The sequence below is a fragment of the Mesocricetus auratus genome, unplaced genomic scaffold, assembly GCF_017639785.1.
Source record: "Mesocricetus auratus isolate SY011 unplaced genomic scaffold, BCM_Maur_2.0 Super-Scaffold_100025, whole genome shotgun sequence".
Taxonomy (NCBI): Eukaryota; Metazoa; Chordata; class Mammalia; order Rodentia; family Cricetidae; genus Mesocricetus; species Mesocricetus auratus.
In genome coordinates, this window is record NW_024429206.1 from 15,939,530 (window position 1) to 15,960,858 (window position 21,329).

At 54.3% G+C, this 21,329-nt stretch overlaps 1 protein-coding gene across 24 annotated transcripts in view; it reads right to left on the reverse strand.

Moving 5' to 3' along the window:
• Ncor2 (nuclear receptor corepressor 2) overlaps positions 1-21,329 on the reverse strand; it is a 159,201-nt gene that overhangs the window by 111,291 nt on the left and 26,581 nt on the right. Inside the window, exon 3 of one of the 24 annotated variants that reach the window (XM_040731476.1) lies at positions 17,164-17,246. The exons of 21 other annotated variants lie outside the window; for them this stretch is intronic. Coding sequence is in view for 1 of the 3 variants with exons in the window: in XM_013120943.3 (XP_012976397.1) it covers positions 11,670-11,771 (102 nt within the window). In the remaining 2 variants the exon portion in view is untranslated. Of the gene's footprint in view, positions 1-11,669; positions 12,103-17,163; positions 17,247-21,329 lie in introns of those variants that run through there. 2 more of the 24 variants (XM_013120939.3, XM_013120943.3) reach the window with 2 other exon arrangements.

Here is a 21,329-nt window from a genome sequence, read left to right on the forward strand (position 1 = left end):
TGTGTGTATACAAGCTTGGGTGTCACCCCTCAAGAGCTAACCACCTTGTGTTTAGAGACAGGATCCCTCACTGGGACCTGGAGTTCCCTGAGGAGGCTAGGCCCATTGGCCCGTCTATCTCCCCAGCGCTGGGATTACAAGCACATACTGTCGTGCCTGGCTTTTCACCGTTGGTCTTAGAGATGGAACTCACGTGACAAGCACTTCACCGACTGAAGCACCTCCCCAGCCCACTATTTAGTTTTAAAAATGGGAGAGGGCAGCTAAACCACAGCTGGTGATCCTTGGACATGGAGTTCTCAGGTCCCCACACCAGGTTCCCCAGCCACCCTGGGTAGCCTCCGGTTTCCATCATACCCCTCCTGCACTACTCGTGGCCACTCTGCGACAACTTGGTAGCGACACCAAGTGGTTCTGAAACACTCCTTATTCTAAGTCCTGTCACAGAGACTGGCAGGGAAGCAGGTCACCAGACAAAACCACTAGGGACACAGGCCTATCTCTCAGCAGGGATGTAGCCTAAGACCCAGGTCCTTACATTACAGGCTGAGCAGCCAGGCCTGGCTCCTTCATCTCCTACACAAGAGACTCAAGGGGACAAAGAGGATGGCCAGAGACAAACTGTGTCAGCTAGAATGGGGAAGCGAGGAGCTGGGGGGGGAGGGGGGTGGGAAGAGTATCAGAGGGTGAGGGCTCCGGAGATCAGCCGCACACACTAAGAAGCACTCAACACTTCCCAAGCATGCAATTCAAAACACTGAGGTAATTACCACAATGTGGGCAGACATGGCACGCACGCATGCAGGCATGTTCATGCCTCCTCCAGGAGGCCCTTGATGGATTCCCTATATGTCCCAGAGAGCCCACGCCTAGCACAATGAACACAAGGTCCCCTCTCCAACCCACCCTATCCCACAAAACCTGGCTGGGCCTGTCCAGCAGTGTGTCACCATTTGCTGGGCTGCAGCCCATCGGCTCAGCTTGCCATGCAGAGTGTCTAAGGGACATACATCAGAAGGGAGGAGCCTTTCAGAACCTCTGGGTTTAATGCAAGCCATGAGACCCTGCAACCCAGACAAGGTCATAGCCCCACGTGCCCACGTGCCCACCTACCCTTACACCTGGCCACCCATCCACAGCTGGATAGCCACTGGATAGCCTGTCTGTCCTTCCCTTCTCCTCAGGATGCTTCTGGAGAATCCAGGAGATCACTGACAGCCTGAAGGCAATAGCAGAATGCCACATGTAGATGGCAACCAATGTTTCTGCAGCCAAAAACAGCTAGCCACTAGCTGCCCAGTGGTGGGACCCCTGCAGTGCCGTTCCCTGCCCCGGCCAATGGGGGAGGGGCTTACTACAGCACTACTTAGCCAACCCTCCCCGCCAGTCAGCCAGGAGAGAGACCTGTGGCCACCTGAACAACCAGTCAAGGGGATGCCCCCTCTGGATCAGCACAGCTGGAGCATATACATACAGTCACCAGTAGTGGCAATGATCTACAGGCGATCTAAGGTCAGGCAACCATCAAGGATCTAGAAGCACTTCAGCCAGGGGCCACAGGCAGTACCCAGCTAACCATAGACCCCAGAAGCAGCTACGGGTCCTAAGCCCACTGGGGATCCCAAAGTAGACAGGACCAGCTCATGAAGGATCCTGGGAAGAAGGCCTAGACAGGAGACAAAGGAGGAGACCCGGAATTTATGGACAACGCAGACCCAGGGGCTGGGCTAGCATTCAGGAAAGTGACTAGGAGGGCACATTAGTCCAATTAGACCAGGCAAAGCTAGTTCAGCTTGGGACATCTGCCAGCATGGTCTCTAAATAACCAGTAACCCAGTCTGCTGCCCAGACACAAAGGGGATCCAGAGACCCAAGACAGACCCGCCTATGCCTTCAGACAGCCAGTTCTGCAAACTTCTGACAGCACCCTGCACCGGAGCAACACCTGTAACAGGCAAAACGCTCATACCAGGCCGGAAGCCCCGGGACCAGATGAGTAGTCAGCGAGCCACCACACAAGCTGTTCCACATCAGCCTGGTCAGGGGTCACACGGGCTCCTTCTACACCCCTGGCAACCTCCCCACAGTACCCTACAGTTAGCCCCAGCCCAAGAAGGAAGCCTCGAACTCACTATGTAGTTGAAGATGACCTTGAACTTCTGATCCTCCTGCCCCAAGCCCCACAAACGCTGGGATCACAGGTGGGTGTCACATTATTGGGCCCCTGCGAGGACTCTGCAGGCATGTTGGGAGCAGGAAGCTCTCCTGCACACGGCTGATGAGTGCAGAGTTCCAAAGAATGAACACCAAGCACCTGGACTCAACTGTGCCTGAAGTTCTATTTAGTTACTTGAAACTTGTAGACTAAACACGGGAAGAAGCGGAGAGTCCAGCCACGGCCCTGGGGAGACCCGATGAGAGATACCCAGAGTCCAACTGCTAAGCTCTGTGGGCTCGGATCTCCAGACTCCAGGTTCTTCCTCTGTGTGGGATGGAGCACGGAGGTAGTGGACAAATGAACAAGCGTCTGGGGCAGGAACCCAGCCAGCCTCTCCTGCAGGAGCCAAAGCGGGCGTGCACGACTCCTCTCCTTGCTATTGGTGGCTCTAACCGGGGCACGGGCCCTGTAGACAGTGCCTGCTCCTCACACTTCTTAAGGATCTGGGTCAGTCCTTGGCAGCAGATACACTCCACTGTCTGGCAGTAACTGAAGCTTCTATGAAGGTTCCACAGGAACATGGCGGCCTCGCTGTGAAGGTATGCCTGAGGAGCCCAGAGCCAATAAGCAGGCCAGCCAGGCCAGAAGGACCCTGGAGAGTGGGCCACACACTCGCTCCCACCAAACCCCTCCTCTACCTTGCTGAGAGCTCAGTTTCCTAGAATATAAAAAGGGGTCACTGGGCGTGGTGGCACACACCTTTAATCCCCCAGCTCTAGGAGGCAGAAGCAGGTGGATCTCTGAGTTCAAGACCAGTCTGGAGGTGTCCTCTTCCCTAGGCCTCTCTGCTTCTGTTCTCCATCTGTGTTCCTGGGACAGCTCCATGTCACACAGTGGAGGAAGAGACTTTCCACAGGGCAATAGTGCTTCCATCCCAGGGCCTAAGTGGTCGCCATGGTGACAGATCAATGTGACTAGCTCCTGCAGTCTCTATGGCCAACCCTACAGCTAAGTCTCACCAAACTCTGCTGGAGCCCTAACCAGAGCTCCCATTCTGACAACACTGGGCAGATGAAGAGGTACAGAGAGGTGAGTGACGTGCCCAAAGTCACACAGCAGGCAGGTGGCTCAGGTCGGCCTACTCTAGAAACAGAGTTCCAGGCCAAGTCTTTCCTAAAATGCTATAAAAACCACCACAGGAGCCAGGTGTGGTAGGGGATGCCTTTAATCCCAGAACTTGGGAAGCAAATCCATGCAGATCTCTGTGACTTCCAGACCAGTCTAGTCTACGGAGCAAGTTCCAGGACAGTCAGGGTTACACAGAGAAATCTTGTTTCAAACAAAAACAACAACAACAACACACACACACACACACACACACACACACACACACAAATCCATAAAGTAGATCCTTCAAAACAGGGAAATGGATTCTGCAACAGCTATGGAGGCCTGATCGGCTGTTCCCAGGATTCAAGGGCAGGTTGGAAGCCTCCTCCACCCACAGGTGGTCCTGCTGTCCTTACCACAGTGGCCATGTTGGTCCCTGAGACTATCCCCTTCTTACGATGGTTCTGCTCGGGGATGGGGCCACCACATCCAGGGTTGTCCTATCTGGAGTCACCCTGCAAAGACCTGTTTTCTAAATGTTGTCACAGAATCTGGGGTGTCCAGGCTTGAGCAGACCTTTGGGGTCCCTTTCACTCTGCTGTGTTACACCATTATCTTCCAAGGCTCTCTCCTAAGCAAGCTCCCTCAGGCCCATAGCTAGGCCCTGAAAAATCCCCATGCAGTCAGGGAGGCCAGAGCATGAAGGCACATGCAGGGACACCTAGGGGCATGGTCATGGCCCAGTGGCCCCTCTAACTGGCAGGAAGCCAGACTCCCACGCCCAAGGCTCTTGGTAGAGGCCAGCTCAATGACTCATTCACTCACAGGCCATGAGGCTGGAAGTAGCTTGGGGAAAGGAGAGGAAAACTCAAAGCCAAGGACCCGGCTGGGAACTGTACACAAAGACACACACAGAGACAGACACAGAGGGGGTTGGGGGGGGGGCGACATTAACCCTGACCTGGAAACTGTGAAGGTTCAGGGTAGCCCAGTCATGTAACCCACTCGTCAGTCGTTCCTCCTAACCTGCCGCCCCCACATTGCCCATTGGCCTGGGACCTGGCTGAAAGGGCCTGCCATGACATCACAGGTGGAGGGACTGTGCTAGGAGCAGGGAGGAAGCTGGACCAGGGGACAAAGGGCGCATTGTCAAACACAACTGGATTCAGGGGGCGGATCTTCTGCATGCCTGGCTCAGAGTGGCAGGAGAACCCACCCCCAGTCTTCCAGAACAGGGCGGGTAGCCTGGGCAGTGTCTGTGCCAAGGAGAGAGCTCAGCCTGGGAAGTGGGCCTCCCAGAGCTGCTCAGGGCCAACCCTGAGCCAAGGATAAGGACGAGGCCTCCTGGGGCGGAAGCAGGATAATCCTCTAAGCACTAAGTATTACCCTGATGGCAGACAGACACACAAATATCATTCACCCCTTCGTGCTGTGTGCCAGCTGTGTGTCTTCGGGGGAGTTACTTACCCTCCCTGAGCCTTACACGATAGGGTGATTCTGGGCTCAACCGAGGTATGCAAATGCTCACGTCCCCACCCACTCCAAGGCAAAGCTGGCTGTCAGCACCCCACACCCATACCTCAAGCACGGGAGCCCTACTTTTCCTTGATCCCATCCCTACACCTCCACGGCTTCTTTCAAGAGGTAGGCACCCAGCATACACAGAGTGTCATGGGTCCATCAGGCCCAGCCACTGAGTCTCAGGATGGAGGACCCTGTCTCTAGACAAGAAACCTACATACACACATAATACATACATACACATACATCTCACACACGCACTACACATACATAACCAAATTCCTATCACACATACATACATATACATCTCACACACGCACTACACATACATACCCAACTTCATACCACACACACATACATACACACACCAATACACACACTACACATACATACCCAAATTCATATCATACACACACATACATACACATATACAACTACATATGCCATACACAGAAACATACACCACACTATACATATATACATACACAAATAAAATACAATAAATACAAACATACACTACACTACACACACACACACACACACACACACACACACACACACTGCACCGCACCGCACTGCACTGCACCGCACCGCACCGCACCAAGCTGACCCCCTCAGTCTAGGGACAGGCCTGGAGTATTCCCCTGGATGTCAAGTCGGGTAATTCCCAAGAGGCTATCTGCAGGTACTGCAGGAGCAGCAGAGGGAATTGCCAGTGCCCAGCCAGAACATCTGTGACCACCCCTTCCACCAAGCTCCCTACACTGGCATCTAGAAGCCAAGTGATGGGTGGCACCAGGAGGGTGGAGATTCTGGGAGGCGATGAGGTCATGGGAAGGACCAGTATCCTTGCAAGAGAAGCTGCCCATGGCAGGTGCCTGAATCCCTCCTCCAAGTGAGTCTGCAGCTGAAACAGACTAGCCCTGCCCAGGACAGCATCTGACCTGACCCCACCAGTTAGTGCCTTAGTGGTAGACTAACAGCTTCCAGAACTGAGAAGAGGGAGCCATAGCTCAGAAGCCCCAGCCAACATGTAAGAACTCAGAGGGCCTCAAGGAGTTAGAATGGATGCCATGAAGTCCAGCTGGGGACAAAGACACAGGATCAGTCACATGCAGAAGGCACAGGGACAGGACGGCCTCTCAAGGGGCCACTGGAGCAGGCAGGGCAGAGCATCTCAGGAGAGGCAGGTGCCACAAGTTTAAGGGTCCTGACATGGGACCATGGCTGAGGTCTCCAAGCAACAACAGCCCACAAGATCAGGAAGAGTGATCTCCCTCCCCCTCTCCCTGCCTCTCACCTCTGCCCAAGGAAAGAGGACCCTAAGCCCCAGAAAGAAGCCTGTACCACCCCACAGGATGGCTGCCAGGGTTTGAGGGCGAAGGGTCCCCTGTGTCTGAACACTTGGTCCCCAGGCACTGGCACTCTTAGGACATGGAACCTGGCTGGGGAGGTGGGTCACTGGGAGTGGGCTCTGAGGTTTTCTAGTTAGGCACTACTTCCTGTCCACTCTCTGCTTTCTGACTGTAGATGCGATGTGACCAGCTGTCTCAGCCTCCCCACGGTAATGGGCTGGCTGTACCCACTAAACTGTGAGCAGAGACAAACCCTTTCCTGACCCAGGTCTCACTGGGCATTTGGCCACATTTACAGAAGTAATATGAACGACGGTAGAAACTCCCCCAGAGCTTAGCCATGGACCCCCAGCCCAGCCCTGCAGGGTGATGAGGAACCTACGCAATTCTCAGGTACATTTTGTAAACTTACACAAGCTAGGGTCACCTGGGCAGAGGGAACCTCAACAGAGAGAATATCCCCATCAAATTTTCCTGTAGTCAAGTCTACAGAGTGTTTTCTTAATCGATGATTGGTGTAGGAGGGCCCAGCCCACTGTGGGTGCTGCCAACCCTGGGCAGGCTGTCCTGAGTTGTACATGAAAGCAGACTGAGTGAGCCATCTAGAGCAAACCCGCAAACAGTGTTCCTTCACAGCCTCTGCTTCAACCTCCCTTGGTGGATATGTGAGCCAAACAACACTTTCCCCCCCCCCCCCAAGTTGTGTTTGGTCACGGTGATTTATTACTGTGCTAGAAACTCTGCCTAAGACAGAACCATAGGGGTATGGAGGGATTGAGCTCAACAGTATGCCCACTCTAGGGGTTGGCCATGTGTGGGTCTGCTCAATGATGGGGGAATGTCCTTCCATAAGCTGTGAATATGTTTCTCTTACTGAGTTAATGAAATGCTGGCTGGCCAGTAGCCAGGGAGGAAGTATATATAGGCAGGGCTACCAGATTAGGAGAATGCTGGGAAGAGGAAGGCAGTGAGTGAGTCGCCGGGCAGATGCCATATAGCTACCAGGAAGATAGGATGCTGGGCAATCTCCAGTAAGCCAAGACCACGTGGAAATACTGAGATTAATAGAAATGGGTTAATAATTAAGAGAGGGCTAACCAATAAGAAGCTGAGCCATCAGCCAAACAGTTTATCTCTGTGTGTTTATTTGGGACTAAACGGAAACAGTACTGGGAACAGGCGGGACAAAAGCTCCATCTACAGCTCAGACCCTGAAGGCGTTTCTTCCTAGACCCAACGTTCCTTAGCTCACATCTAAGGTCAACCATGCCGACAGAGAAGACGAACCATGGAGACCATACCAAAAAAAGAGCAGATATACCATAAAGACTGTGCCAACAAAGCAGGAGAAACACAGTGACCATGCCAACAACGCAAGAGAACCACGGAGATAATACCAACATCACAGCTGGCAAACCATGTAGGCCATGCCAAGGACAGAGCAAAAGAAGCCAGAGACCATCCCAACAGCAGATCAGGAGAGACACAGAGACCATCCCAACAGCAGATCAGGAGAGACACAGAGACCATCCCAACAGCAGATCAGGAGAGACACAGAGACCATCCCAACAGCAGATCAGGAGAGCCATAGAGACCATCCCAACAGCAGATCAGGAGAGCCATAGAGACCATCCCAACAGCAGATCAGGAGAGCCATAGAGACCATCCCAACAGCAGATCAGGAGAGACACAGAGACCATCCCAACAGCAGATCAGGAGAGACACAGAGACCATCCCAACAGCAGATCAGGAGAGACACAGAGACCATCCCAACAGCAGATCAGGAGAGCCATAGAGACCATCCCAACAGCAGATCAGGAGAGCCATAGAGACCATCCCAACAGCAGATCAGGAGAGACACAGAGACCATCCCAACAGCAGATCAGGAGAGACACAGAGACCATCCCAACAGCAGATCAGGAGAGCCATAGAGACCATCCCAACAGCAGATCAGGAGAGACACAGAGACCATCCCAACAGCACAACAGGAGAGACACAGAGACCATCCCAACAGCACAACAGGAGAACCACGGAGACCACATCAACCTCAGAGCAGGAGAGACACAGAGACCTTGTCGTTGACAGAGCTGGCAAACCACAGAGACCATGCCAAGGACAGTGCAGAATCATGGAGACCATGACAATGACAGAGCAGGAGAACCATGGAGACCTCGCCAACAACAGAGCAGACGTACCACAGAGACCACAGCAATGACAGAGCTGGCGAATTATGGAGACCATACCAAAAACAGTACAGGAGAACCATGGAGACCACGCCAACAACAGAGCTGGCAAGCCACAGAGACCATGCCAATGACAGCGCAGATGAACCACGGAGACCACGTCAATGACAGAGCAGGCAAACTAGAGACCATGCCAACAACAAAGCAGAATCACGGAGACCACATCAACAACACAGAGAACACGCCAACAACAGAGCAGGAGAACCATAGAGGCCATTGACAGAGCAGACTCACGGAGACCACGCCAACAACAGAGCTGACAAGTCACGGAGACCGTGCCAACAATAGAGCAGGAGTACCACAGAGGCCACGCCAGTGACAGAGCATGCAAACCACAAAGACCATGCCAGCCATAGGGCACATGAACTATGGAGACCACGCCAATGACAGAGCATGCAAACCACAGACCACAACAACGGAGCAGGCAAATTATGGTGATCACACCAACAATAAAGCAGACGAACTATATAGATTACACCAATGACAGAACAAACAAACCATGGTGAGCAGGCCAACTACAGAGAACAAGAATGATCACACCACTAAAACACAGACAAACCAGGAAATCACAGCAATGATGATGGAAGGCGGACCACATGACCATGCTTACCTTGGAGCAAGGCCATCACACTGATAAACAAGTGGACCATAGTAGCCCTCCACGCTACCTGATGACAAGTAGGCTGTCTTACAGCCAGCAAGAAGGCTGAGCAGGTAGGGCTTATGCAGCCAAGCCTGTCCACCTGAGGTCCATTCCCAGGACGACTATTGTGGAAGTAGAGAGCCAACGCACCCAAAAATGATGTAATAAAAACTTTTCTGTTGCTGTTTTTCAGGAGACAGGGTTTCTCTAGGTAAGCCTGGCTGTCCTGGAATTTGCTCTGCAGACCAGGTTGACCTCAGAACTCACAGAGATCCGCCTGCCGCTGTCTCCCGAGTGCACCACCACCTAGCTTAATAAAATCTTTCTGACAAGCACTCAGTTCGGGTGACTGTGACCTAATGGTCACATAAGCCTGTCAAAGTGCTGACCTCTCACCCCATCCTTCAGATAAGGAAACCAGAGCTCTGAGGGCTGAATCATATCAGCCAGCCTACAAAGCAGATCAGGGCACAAACGCACTACAGCCTGGTCCTGAGAGCCATGGTCCTTCCTTCACATTTGTTTCAAGGTACATGGAGACTTGCAAGCTGCCCTTAGAGGAGCCACTGTAAGCCATGATCTCGTGTGCCCTTCCCAGAAATGCCCCCAATGGCATGTGCTTGAATCACAAGAGTTCACTTTACTAGGGTCAGAACCAGGGAAAGGACATTGAGCCAACCAGTCTCAGTCATGCCGTCAAATACTTGCTGTCAACATGAGGATGTATGCATATACGCATACACGCATTTGAGTTGTATGTGCATGTATGTGTACTCTTCTTACGCTGAAGGCTCAGTAGCCACCAGCTAACACAGCCCCTCCATACCATAACCAACTTTGCTCTGGGCTTCCATGCAGGCTTCTCAGGGGCAGGGACATCATCACTGCACCCCACAGGACAGAACAGAGGTGGCCTCCACTCAGCTAGCACTCTCCCAAGCAGACACAGAGCAATAAGGCCCTTCCTGAGGACCTGGGGACACTGGGCAGCTGGCATGGTAGCCTAGACAAGAGAGGAACTCCCAGCTGACTGCCGCTGGCCAGACAAGGGAGTCCCTGAGCCAGCATCGGCCGCATCCGGTGTCATTTACAAACACAGAACCATTGCCACCCTCATTCAATAGGAACACTGGTCCTCCCACCCTGACCCAACCCCCAGGCCACACTGGGCAGTGTCAAGGACCCAGGCTCAAGGGGAAATAGGATAACGGGCTTGCAGGGGAGGTCAGATGGAGATCTGCCCCATCCCAGGGTTCAAGTCTCGGCAGAGCAAGGGGAACATGGGGAGAACACATAAGGGTCTTCCCCTTGATTCTACCCAGTACTGCTGCCCCAATGGGGCTCCCATTGCTCCCACAAGGTACACCTGAAGGCTGGGGGGGTTCCAGGGCTCAACCACGGCCACGTGTCCTCCAAGGCTCAAGCTACATCTTGAACCTCAGTCTGATCCTGTTACTTCATACTGCTACTTCAAGATGGCACGCACCACCCTTGGTCCAGGTAAGGCTACCACTGTCATCATCCTCCTTACCACCAACCACAAATCCTAACACTGACTGCAAACCCTGTTTGAACCAAAGACCCATTCCTCAAATCCTTTAAACCACATGACTTGAAAAGGACCCACTTGCCAGATGGGAAAACTAAGACTCTAAGACAAGAAGTGGCTTGCCAGGGTCATCTAACTAGAGTCCTCCCCAGAGCCTACCCTAAAGGTACTATTCCTCCTCCCATTGCCCCACACCCATAAGGCCCCGTCACATCATTCTGCACTCAGGAAAACAGTAAGATGGCACACTGAAAGCCACACAATAGGAAAAGGAATTGAATGACAACCAGGGTCTGAGGCAAATGAGCCTTCTGAAGGCCCCGCACCAGCCTGCATTTGGAGGTCCCCAGAAGCTGCCCCCACCAACCCTAGTGCCAGACCTGGAGAAATCCTTCCCCTGCCCTGGGCTTGCTGCCGCAGGCTGCTGTGAGCTCAGGAAGCCTTTCCAACTTTCCAATGTTTACCCCTCTCTTGCTGCCAAGGCCCTGGGCAAGCCTGGGCCGGTGGCCCTCATTTCAAACCAGACAGGGCACTGAGCCAAGCTCCACTTCAGTGGGGAGGCAGGCTGGGCCCATGCTGCCTGCACCTGGCTCCTCCTAGCCCAAGCCCCCAGGTCCCCAGGCCCTGGTCCCATACAGTCTACAGTCATTAAATGCGTCCCTGTCCCACATCCCAACCTACACTCTCCAACTTTTCCACCGCACACCAGGTAGGCGTGCTCAAGGCAGGCTCCAAAAGGGAGCACAGTGCCACACATCCCCTCCCAGGGCCACCGGTCACTACCCAGTGCCTCTACCGGACATCCCACAACTTTTCCCGATAAGATAACCTACAGTCCCACGTACTGGTCCCTGAGACACATGTCCACCCTGCCAGGGGCCTTCCCATGCACCCAGCTGGCTGACAGGAGCCCATAGGAACTAGGGCCACCATATCCCAAGCAGAGAGAGAGTTGAGGCACCTTGCAGGCAACTCTAGTGGTCCCAGGGCTGTACCCCCTGACCACATACAGCCATCTGGTCTGTGGTACCATCCCCAAGTCTGGGAATGCGCCGCTGCCACCACCACCACCAAGCCAGACTTCTCTTACCAGTGCATGGCCAGGCGACAGCCTGAGTGGGCTCCACACAACTTGCAGAAATTCTCCCATGCAGCAAGGGACGACGGGCAGCGTGCCAGACCAGGTCAGCATGTCCTGTACCCAAGGCCTGGCCCACAGGCTTCTAGGGGCCAGCTCTTGGCCAGCGACAAGGCCATCCTCCCTCCAGACCAAGCGGGCAAGGGGCGGCCACACACGGTGGCCGCACCCCTTCCCGCGAGACTTGGGCTCCCACTCCGGCTGGGGAGGCCCCGACAGGGACTAGCAGTCCGCCAGGCCCCTAAGCTTCTGTCCTAATGCCCCCCAACCAAAATCAGGGCACTGGAGGCGTGTCAGGGATACCCTGTGGAGTGGTGTGACCCACTGTGGGCCGCCACCGAGACACAGGCCCAGCTCTGCGTCCGCCACCCAGGCCTATAAACACGGAATTACATAAGTCCACTCTTGTTCCAGAGCCAAAAGTACCGAGCTGCTAGCAGCCTTGGCAGTCGGGACTAATTCCTCATCGCCATGGTAACCCTGGCGAGCTTCCAGCCATTGGGGCTCAACACTGCGAGGCCTTTTTATAGCTTCGAGAAGCCCTCTCCCTCCTTGCTGCTGGCAGGGGGACCAGCGCCAGCCACGTCCCCTCCTTTAACCATTTCCTCCCAGCCAGCCCTGACATCCTCCAGTCCTGCAAGGCCAGATGGCCAGAGGAAAACGCTCCCCGTCCTTCCGACCTCAACTAAAGGAAACAGGGCCCGGGGCTCAGGGCCCGGGTCATCTTGGTGACAGGCCCAGAAAGCCAAACGCACACAGAGGCCAAAGGAGATGGCCGGATGCTCAGGCAGGCGTCAGCACTGGCCGTGACTTTCTGGGTGACTCACCTCAAGCCCGACCTCCTTTGGGTGTGGGCTGTGCATCTTCTCAGGGCAGGCTGGCTCTGCAGCTGTGAGCTCTGGGCAGCAGCGATGAGGGTTAGTTAGAGCAGCGAGCGGTTCTCAGCATCCCTAATGTCTCCCCTTTAATATAATTCCTCATGCTGTGGTGACGCCCCCCACCATAAAATTGTTTTCATTGCTACCTCACAACTGTAACATTGTTATTGTTACGAATCTTAATGTAAATATCTGTGTTTTCCTGTGGTCTTAGGTGACCCCTATGAAAGGGCCATTTGACAACCCCAGGGGTGGAGACCAGGTAGTTGAGAGCCATTGTTAGGGAAAGTCTCAGGGTCTCATGGCTTCTACTCCCCTTCCTTGGTCCCAGCACCCAGGAGTCATATCAACAAAGTGTACCCCCAAAGGCCATGCAGACAGCCTGTAGCTACGCCAAATGTGGAGCCAGAATGGGAACAAGAAAGAAAAATGAAAAGATGAGGCCAAGGAGGGGCCAGGAGGAGGGGGAGGAGAGGAGGGGAGGAGGGGAGGAGAGGAGGAGAGGAGGAGGGGAGGAGAAGGGGAGGAGGGGAGGAGGGGGAAAGATGTGCAGTCACACTCCCGCCATCCCCCATCATGCCAGGAGCCACTCAAAATGACCAGCAACGCTGTGTCTAGCAGCTAACAACAACCACACCAAGCAGGGAGCCCGGGACACGGCCATCCATCCCCACAGCATGACCGAAAGTGGGCACACTGTGAGTCCAGGAGGAAGCTATGCGGCCCAAAGAGAGCAATCCCAGAGACTACCCCGGGGCTTGAACCAGCAATGCCACAGTCAGCAAGAAGCCTCCAGTCAGCTTCAGGACTAAAGCAGATTGACACAGAGCAAAAGCCCATGACCACTGAGGTCATGAAGAGACCCACAGTCACAGGGAAAACAGCGAGGAGACATCCACGCCCTTGCAGGCCAAAAGATCCTGCCATCCCTCCTGCCAGCCCCAAGGAGGACATTCAGAGGCTTCTTAGATATCCTACCCTCCCCAGCAAAGGTGGGATGCCCACCCTTCAGCCATCTTTTACAGGTAGGAGAAACTGAGGCATTAAACAAAGGCCATCTTTTCGGCTAGGATACAAGCCACTGCCTTCCTGTCCCTGACACTCACTGTGGCACCAGGAGGCTGAACCAGACCACAGCCATGCCATCTAAATGCTACTAGGAAGCTAGCTGTGTAGGCCAGCAGCTGGGCCACGGGTGCCCCTCATTTTCTGTCCTGTGTCTGTTCCAGTACAGGCTGCCAGAGAACCCTGCCTTCCACAAAGGCTGCCCCGAAGCCTACAAGTACTTTCAAACCCCCTGGGCTGTATCACGGTGAGGTTAGGCTCACAGTCTGACCATGTCCCTTCCTCGGTCATGCCCGCTGCTCCGTGTTTGTTAAGTGACTTAATGACAACGAATCATCAAAAACCAGAAGCAACTACAGGCAGAGCCTTCCAGGCAGCATTAATTGCCAAAACCAAGCTCAGGGTCACAGTAAAGCAGCATGCGGTCTGCTAGGCAAAGGCAAAGGCACCACCATCCTGGGCTGGTAGCGCCACCAGCCAACATCTACAACACGCCGTTCCAGGCAACCTGGCTGCTCAGTGCAGCTTCACATGTGGGAAAAGTTGGTGAAGGTGGTCGATTCAAGTCAGCAAGAACCAAAGAGGAGACTGGACATGTGTGCTCCATTGCCCCACAGGGCAACTGCCTGTGGCTTGTGACAGGGCCAGCCAAGAGCAACAGTGGGAAGATCTGGGACCTCAGGTCATCACGGCCAGCTCAACATACAGCTTACTCATCCAAGCAAGCTGCTTGCTGGTTGGGCAGAGGCAATGAGCAGGAGAAAGCTCCAAAGTGCTGCCACCTCCTTCTCTGCAGTGACCACGCTAGCCTTGGTTTCCCCATCTGCAAAGACTCTCTATGGCTACATCTCCATACAATGGAGTATAATCACACAGTGGAAAGGAATGAAGACTTGGCACTGTAGCACGCAGGAACCTCAGAGGAGAGTGTGCCAAAGTCAGGAGACAGAACACACAAAATCCCATCTGAGAGTCTACCCGGGGACAGACTAGTCACAAAACCTGGGGCTGAAGGCTATGGAACCCTACAGGGCACAGGGTCTCTCCCTCTAGGGTCACAAAACAGTTTGTAACAAGACAGAGATAGCCAAGGCACAATTCTGGGTGCTTAGAACTGACACACTGATCACCCACTGAAAATGATTCATCTCAAGCCAGTGGTGGTGCACACTTTAATCCCAGCCCTCTGTAAACAGAGACAGACGGATCTCCGAGTTAGAGGCCAGCCTGGTCTACCAGGTGAGTTCCAGGACAGCCAGGGCAACAAAGAGAAACCATGTCTCAAAAAGGAAAAATAAATACAAACAAAGGTTCAACTCACTAGGTATGGTGGTACATGCTGTAATCCGAGTTAGAAAAGGCTGAGGCAGGAGAATTCCACAACTTTGAGGCCAGCCTGGGATACAAAATCAGACCGTATCTCAAAGAAGGAAAAAAAATTGAAGGTTAATCTCACCAAACATGTCAGCAAGCACAATCTCAGCCCTGGGGAGGCTGAGGCAGGAGGACTGCTTTGAGTTCAGGCCATCTGAACTACAGAGTAAGTTCCAGGCCTGTTTCAGATACACAGTAAAACCTGGTCTGAACACAGCAACAGAGGTTCATCTCATGAATCTGCCTGAATGCAAACCAAGTAAGAGACGGTGTGGAGTGACTCACGCCAAAGCAGGACAGAGGTCTGAACCTCTGCAAGGTGCCTCCAACTCTGAAGGCCCAGACCTGGAGCTGCTGGATATTCCAGAAACATGTATTGAGCCCTACAGTGTGTAAGGAACACTGCATACGGCAGCAATCAGACCTAAAACCCATATGGACTCTCGCCTGCAGAGTGGCAGGTGACCAGCTACTGGCGGGAGGTGTGGGGTGGGAACTAAAGGAGCAGTCTGTTCCCCTCATTCCAAAGGCCAGAAGTTCAAAGCCGAGGTGCATAGGGCCCTCGTTCCCCTTAGCTGCTGGTGTCCTGTGTCCCTCAGCCTAGGCAGCATCAGCCACCTAATGCCTCCAGCCCACAGAATCTCCTTGTTTACACTGGGTCCGTGTCCTTCTCGATCCAGATCCACGGTGGTCCACCAAGACCCTCTAGCCAAAGATCACATCTCATGACTCAACTCAACACCACAATTCAGGCTTTCAGTGGCCAGTGTTACGGCCTTCTCTCCCTGCCCCACCCCCCACCCCAGCACTGGGTACAAGGGAGCCACCACAGAGCCAAATGTAAGCCACGGGACCATATTAGTGGCCAGTGCCTGCCAGATTCAGTGAGACACAGACCAGAGAGGCAGCCAGCACTGCCCTAAAATACCCTTTGTCCCTGTCCCCTGATCCAGGCACAGGAGACGTCTCACTCTAGAGTAACCACTGGCCATAGCACAGCAGGATGAAGGCTGTGGTACACTACCCTATGCCCAAAGGGACCGCCCCCTCCAACAGAGCTACCAGCCACCTCGGTCTCCCCCAGCAGCAGCCACAGCCAGAGCCATGGAAGACAGTAGCCACTGCTCGGGACTCTGAGAACCCACACCACACCCGGGCAGACATGACAGAAAGATGAGGTACCCGAAACTCCCATAAGGACTTGACCAGGCAAGGCACCAAATTGCAGTCTATACAAGCTCCACAACACCTCAGGATATCCCTACAGGCACAGGGATCCCCAAGTCACAGATGGAGAGAGTGAGGCAGTGGGCAAAAGGAGCTGCCCCTGGAACCAAACATCAAGTCTAGTCACTTGGTACTTTCCAGGGCCCGCAGCACCTGAAGGACCATTCCAGGAAGAGGTGTCACAGCCCTGACGCCCCGCCCCCCAACCCGGCTTTCTCAAAACAGCATCTGCAGAAGTGTCAGACATGACTTCTCCAGACTTGGAACTTTCTGGAACATTCCATGAGATATTTGTACAGACTTTTTTTGGGGGGGGCATGCTCTAAGATAAAAGTCAGAGGCCATTTTTTAAAAAGTGACACCTAATTACTCCAACAGGATGGCTCTGACCTTCAACTCCACTGTCTAGCTTCCTTTGCTCAAAGTGTGTGGCATGGTGCTCAGCCCAACCCCCAGTCTGGGCTTACTCCCTTCCTGAGTCTGGGACACCCCTGATCACACCATCACCACCCTTAGTCACCTCTCCCTGCAGAGGAAGCAAGGTGTTAAAGAACTCACTGGGGAGAAAGCAGGCAGGAGAGGGGCAGCCTCTCGTTCTGGATGCCTCCCCTTCCCCTGGGGTGGCAGGGACAAGCAGCACCGACAGGAACAGGGCAGGGACAGTGGCAGCCCCCCCAAGGCAGCGTCCGTACTCCTGGATCCCGCTGTCCTGAACTCGTCCTCTTCCGGGCTTTCCACTCTGAGCGCCCACCAGTTAGTTCCCTCTGGCGTCCAATGTGACCTCGGTGCGCCTGCACCTGCCTCAGAACCCCTAACTAACTGCCCCTAACCGCTGGGTTCAGGCCTCCCTTCACACGGATGAGCCTCACCTTCTGGCCCTCATCAGCGTCAGAGGCACTTACGTGAGAATCTGATGCAGAATCATCTAACACTCCAATCCTACAAGTGTCCGGAACATTCCACATGCTCAAATGCAAATGAGTTCCTAAAGTAAGGGAAAACCAAGTGACGAAATCAGATTTCAGCTCCACGTGCGGCGTGCGGAAGACAGCTCAAACCTACAAGGTGAGTGGCCTCCGAGCCACCCTGAGTGCCCCCCCCCGGCCACCCACATACACACCAGCTCTGCTCCTACCCCAGGGGGGGGAAGGTGATCGGCATCCCAGAGTCCTGGCCCTACCACCTGCCAGCTGTGGGAGCCTATGCTGGCCTTCGTCCCCCAGACTCCAACTCTGTGGAACGGGCCCAGTGATGACTATCAGAGGGAACAGACAAAGGGCTAGGCTCTGTCCTTAGTGAGCCGCAAGACCATCTCCAGCTCAGAATAACTTCACTGTGGATTCAAGGCCATCGTGCGGGATGACAAGATTGCTGCCACTCCTGCTCAACACAGCGCCCAGAGCAGAGAAAGTACCCAAGATGCCCACACACGATAACCTGGAGGTCAAGACGGGAAGGGTCCAGGTCTGTGAGCTGTGTGACTTCAAGTGAGGTACTAAAGCTCTCTGTGCTTGGGTCTCCTCATGCATAAAGATGATAGTACTCAAGAGGGTTTGGAGGTTAAATAAACTATCATCAAGTGCACTGTGGGTGCTATTACAAACCCTGCTGCTATTATCATCCCTGTCATTGTCACCACTCACAGTGACTTCAGATCTGGAGTCAGCTTACAAACCCTACTGCGGGGATAAAGCCAAGGCTGCCTTGGCACACAGCCCTGTGGGGACCCCACCCACCAGGCCCGCAAAGGCCCCAAAACAGCACCTCTGATCTGCGGCCAGCTGGGGCCAACGACCACTGTTGGATGGAGGAGACACATGTCGGAGCCGAAGATTAAAAACAAGTACAATAATCGGGCAGGCATCCATCCGTAATTACGACTGATGTAATTAGGCACCCCACTAACTTCATTACTTATTTATTTACGGGATTGCTTATTTGATTTACGGGCCTTCTTCCCCCTAAAAGTCGTCTTAGCTGACACCCCCTCAGGCAAGGAAGGGGGGTTGCAAAGAACAGGAGCCCCTCCCCTACCGCCATCCCTACTCCTGGGCTTCCGAGCTCATCAGGCCCCTTGCCTCACCCCACGACAGCTCCCCGGAATTGTGTGTGTGATTTTGCTTAAGATGGCAGGCTAGATCAGAGCAGCCCCTTGGCAGACCACAGCCTGACATTCACTTCACAGCACAGGGTGCCAAAGGACAGGGCTTAACCCGGAGGCCTGGGCTCTCCTCCACACCCTTGGCTCTGGAGCACAGGAAACCCTGGACAGAAGGCTGAGTTCTGGCCCCGCCTGGCCATCAGTTCTTGGCACGACCCTCTAGACTAGCAAACGCATCCATGTAACTGTGGAGCTGGGACTTCCTGACACGGGAGAAAGTGCGCAAGCCGCAGTCCTGAGTGCCAAATGCCCTCCTGAGGAGAAACCACATGTGCCTCAGTTTCCTCCTCCACTAACGGGGAATGTTCAGATCATCTGCTGCTTGGCAACCCTGAAAGCCCCACGGCTGCCTCTACCCAACTGCGGTCCTGGCCCACACAGTAAGACAAGAAAAAGGAAGCGATCTCCTGGGACTGCAAAGAAAAGACAGAGCCAGCACTGGCAGGTGTGTGACTGTCTCACCCATCCAAGCTTCCTACCATCCACCAGGTGGCCAGACAGAGTCAAAACGCAGCCAATGCTGACGTGTAATGGAAAACGCGGCAGAGCTCACGCAGGCAGACCGACAGAATCAAGTGCGGGCGGGCGAGCGGGGCGACTGCAACCCCACACCCTGCTGATGGGAAAGCAAAGCGGGACGGCCAGCCGGCGGCTTCTCCACACTTACCTAGCAACCACTCCCACAAGGGTGTCCAGGAGAAACAGAAACCTTCTCACAGACTCAAGCAGGAATGGCCCAGGGAGTTTCCTCAGAGCCACTGCCAGGGAGGACCCGACCAGCAAGCTGCTGAACATCACACCAAGGAGCCGTCCTTGGCAGGATGGAAAGGTGAGCCAGGGGCATGAGAAACAGGGAACTCAAAACCACCACGTGGAAAGAGAGAAGCTAGGCACAACAGTGTGCACACTGTGCAAGCACACATATTAGCACACATGCACATGTGCGCGCACACACACAGAAACATGCCTGCACAGGGCAGTGTCCCCTAAGAGGGCCACACCTCCAGCAAGCCAGTGACACCTGCAGAGGTTCACTTCACAAGTGTCACAGACAAACGGTGATGCAGGGCCAGGCCCCAGGGGCCGTTTCCTCGTGTCTATGGCAGGGCTAGGGTTGTCCTAACATAAAAAGCACTGGATAGGACTAGTCACATTCATGCCTCTCTTGCTAAGTCATTTTCTACCAAATCACTTGGTTTCTGTCCCTCAGTTTCTCCATCTACAAAAACAAGGTCAAAAAAAAAAAAAAAACCAGAAAATGGAGCTGGCAAAATGGCTCAGAGAGGAAGGGAACTTGCCACCAAGTCCAACAACCTCCATTTGTTTGATCCTGGGACCCACATGGTGGGAAGAAAGAACTGACTCTCACAAAACGTCCTCCGACCTTCTCTTGAAAGACAATGTGCATGCGTGTACACACACACACACACACACACACACACACACACACACACACATACACAATGTCAAAATTGTTGTTTAGCCCTAAAAATGAAGCAAGGTGAAAACACTGGCTTCAGGCCCTGGTATACAGCAGGGGCCTTATCATTACTGCTGCAAAATGATGGTGAGGCCAATCCCAGAGAGGGCAGGACATGCTGGGATTCTTTTAACCCTGGCAAAGGCAACAGGCTGGACTTGGCTGGGCAAATGCCTCCAAATCCCCCAGGATCAGGCTAGGGATCTGACTGACGGTGGCTGTCCTGGGCAGGACAAGGGTCTGGTTCCATGGGAACCCTCTCCTCTCATGAGACAGGAAGCATAGAGGCCTGTGGAAATGGGTCACCTCAGGCCATCATCAGTCCTGGAATAGGACATGTGAGGAGAGGGGGGCAGCTGGGGTGCCCACTGCCCCAGTCACTGACTGGAGCACCCAACAAGGTCAGGCAAGTGGCTCCCTGATGACAGAAAAGGACAGCACAGACAGCAGACCGAGGAGAAGCTGCAGGGTTGGGGCAATTCTGCCGCCTCCCACAGGCCTCCCACAGGCCTATGGGGCTGGCCCCTTCGACCCAGTGAGCAAAGGGGAGGGTGTGCACAGAACAAGTAGGAGGGGGGTCCCCCGGGCCCGATTAGCAGGGCAGCTGCAGGCAGGCGGCTCAGCTGTCAGACTCCACCATCACAGGCACCATTAATTGCTGTCATTTGAGGGTGGCCCTGGGGGAAGAAGTGGGAAAGAGGGGAGGGCGGGGAAGGAGGGAGAGGCAGGGAAGGAAGGCAGGAGCCTTGCCAGGGTTCAGCACCCTGAGCTGGGAAGGAGCCAGGAGATGGTGGGTACTGACCCCTAAGGAAGGAAGGGGAGTCCTGTGCTCCTTGGCTCACAATAGCCACAACCCAGAGTGTGAGCCCACTGACTGCACCCCCAGAATCTGTCCACTCAGTCCTGGGTGTTTGTCTGCCTGCCTGACTGTACTCCTGAGCGTCCTAGCCTGCCGAAACCTCCCCCCCCCATACCAGTTTCCATCTACATCTCCCAGTGTGCCCCTCAGCTGGGGCTCAGGTAGACCCCATCTGCCACCTGAACCTATAACTCCAGTGGCCTGCTCTAGAAAACCCTAGAACCCCCACTTCGCACTTCAGACCTGGCCCACGGCAGACCCCCCTCAGCAATGCAGAGCAGTGCCGGGACTCACCTCCCGGCCTTGCTGCATGGTGGGGACAGTGACATGGCACTTTTCATGTGCTCTGGGAATTAAACAAGGTCATCTCACCAAGTATTCAGCAGGGACCTGAGGGTGTGTGCAGGTGGCCAGTTTATCATCCAGACTCCAGTCCCCTCTCCCTCAACCCATCACCCCAAGGCACAGGGGTCTCCAAAAGGGCTCACGACCCCCCCTGCCCACTGGAGATGGGGCTCAGGACATTCCTAGCCTTTTCCTGCAGCTCCCAGACAGCCTTGTCTTGGCG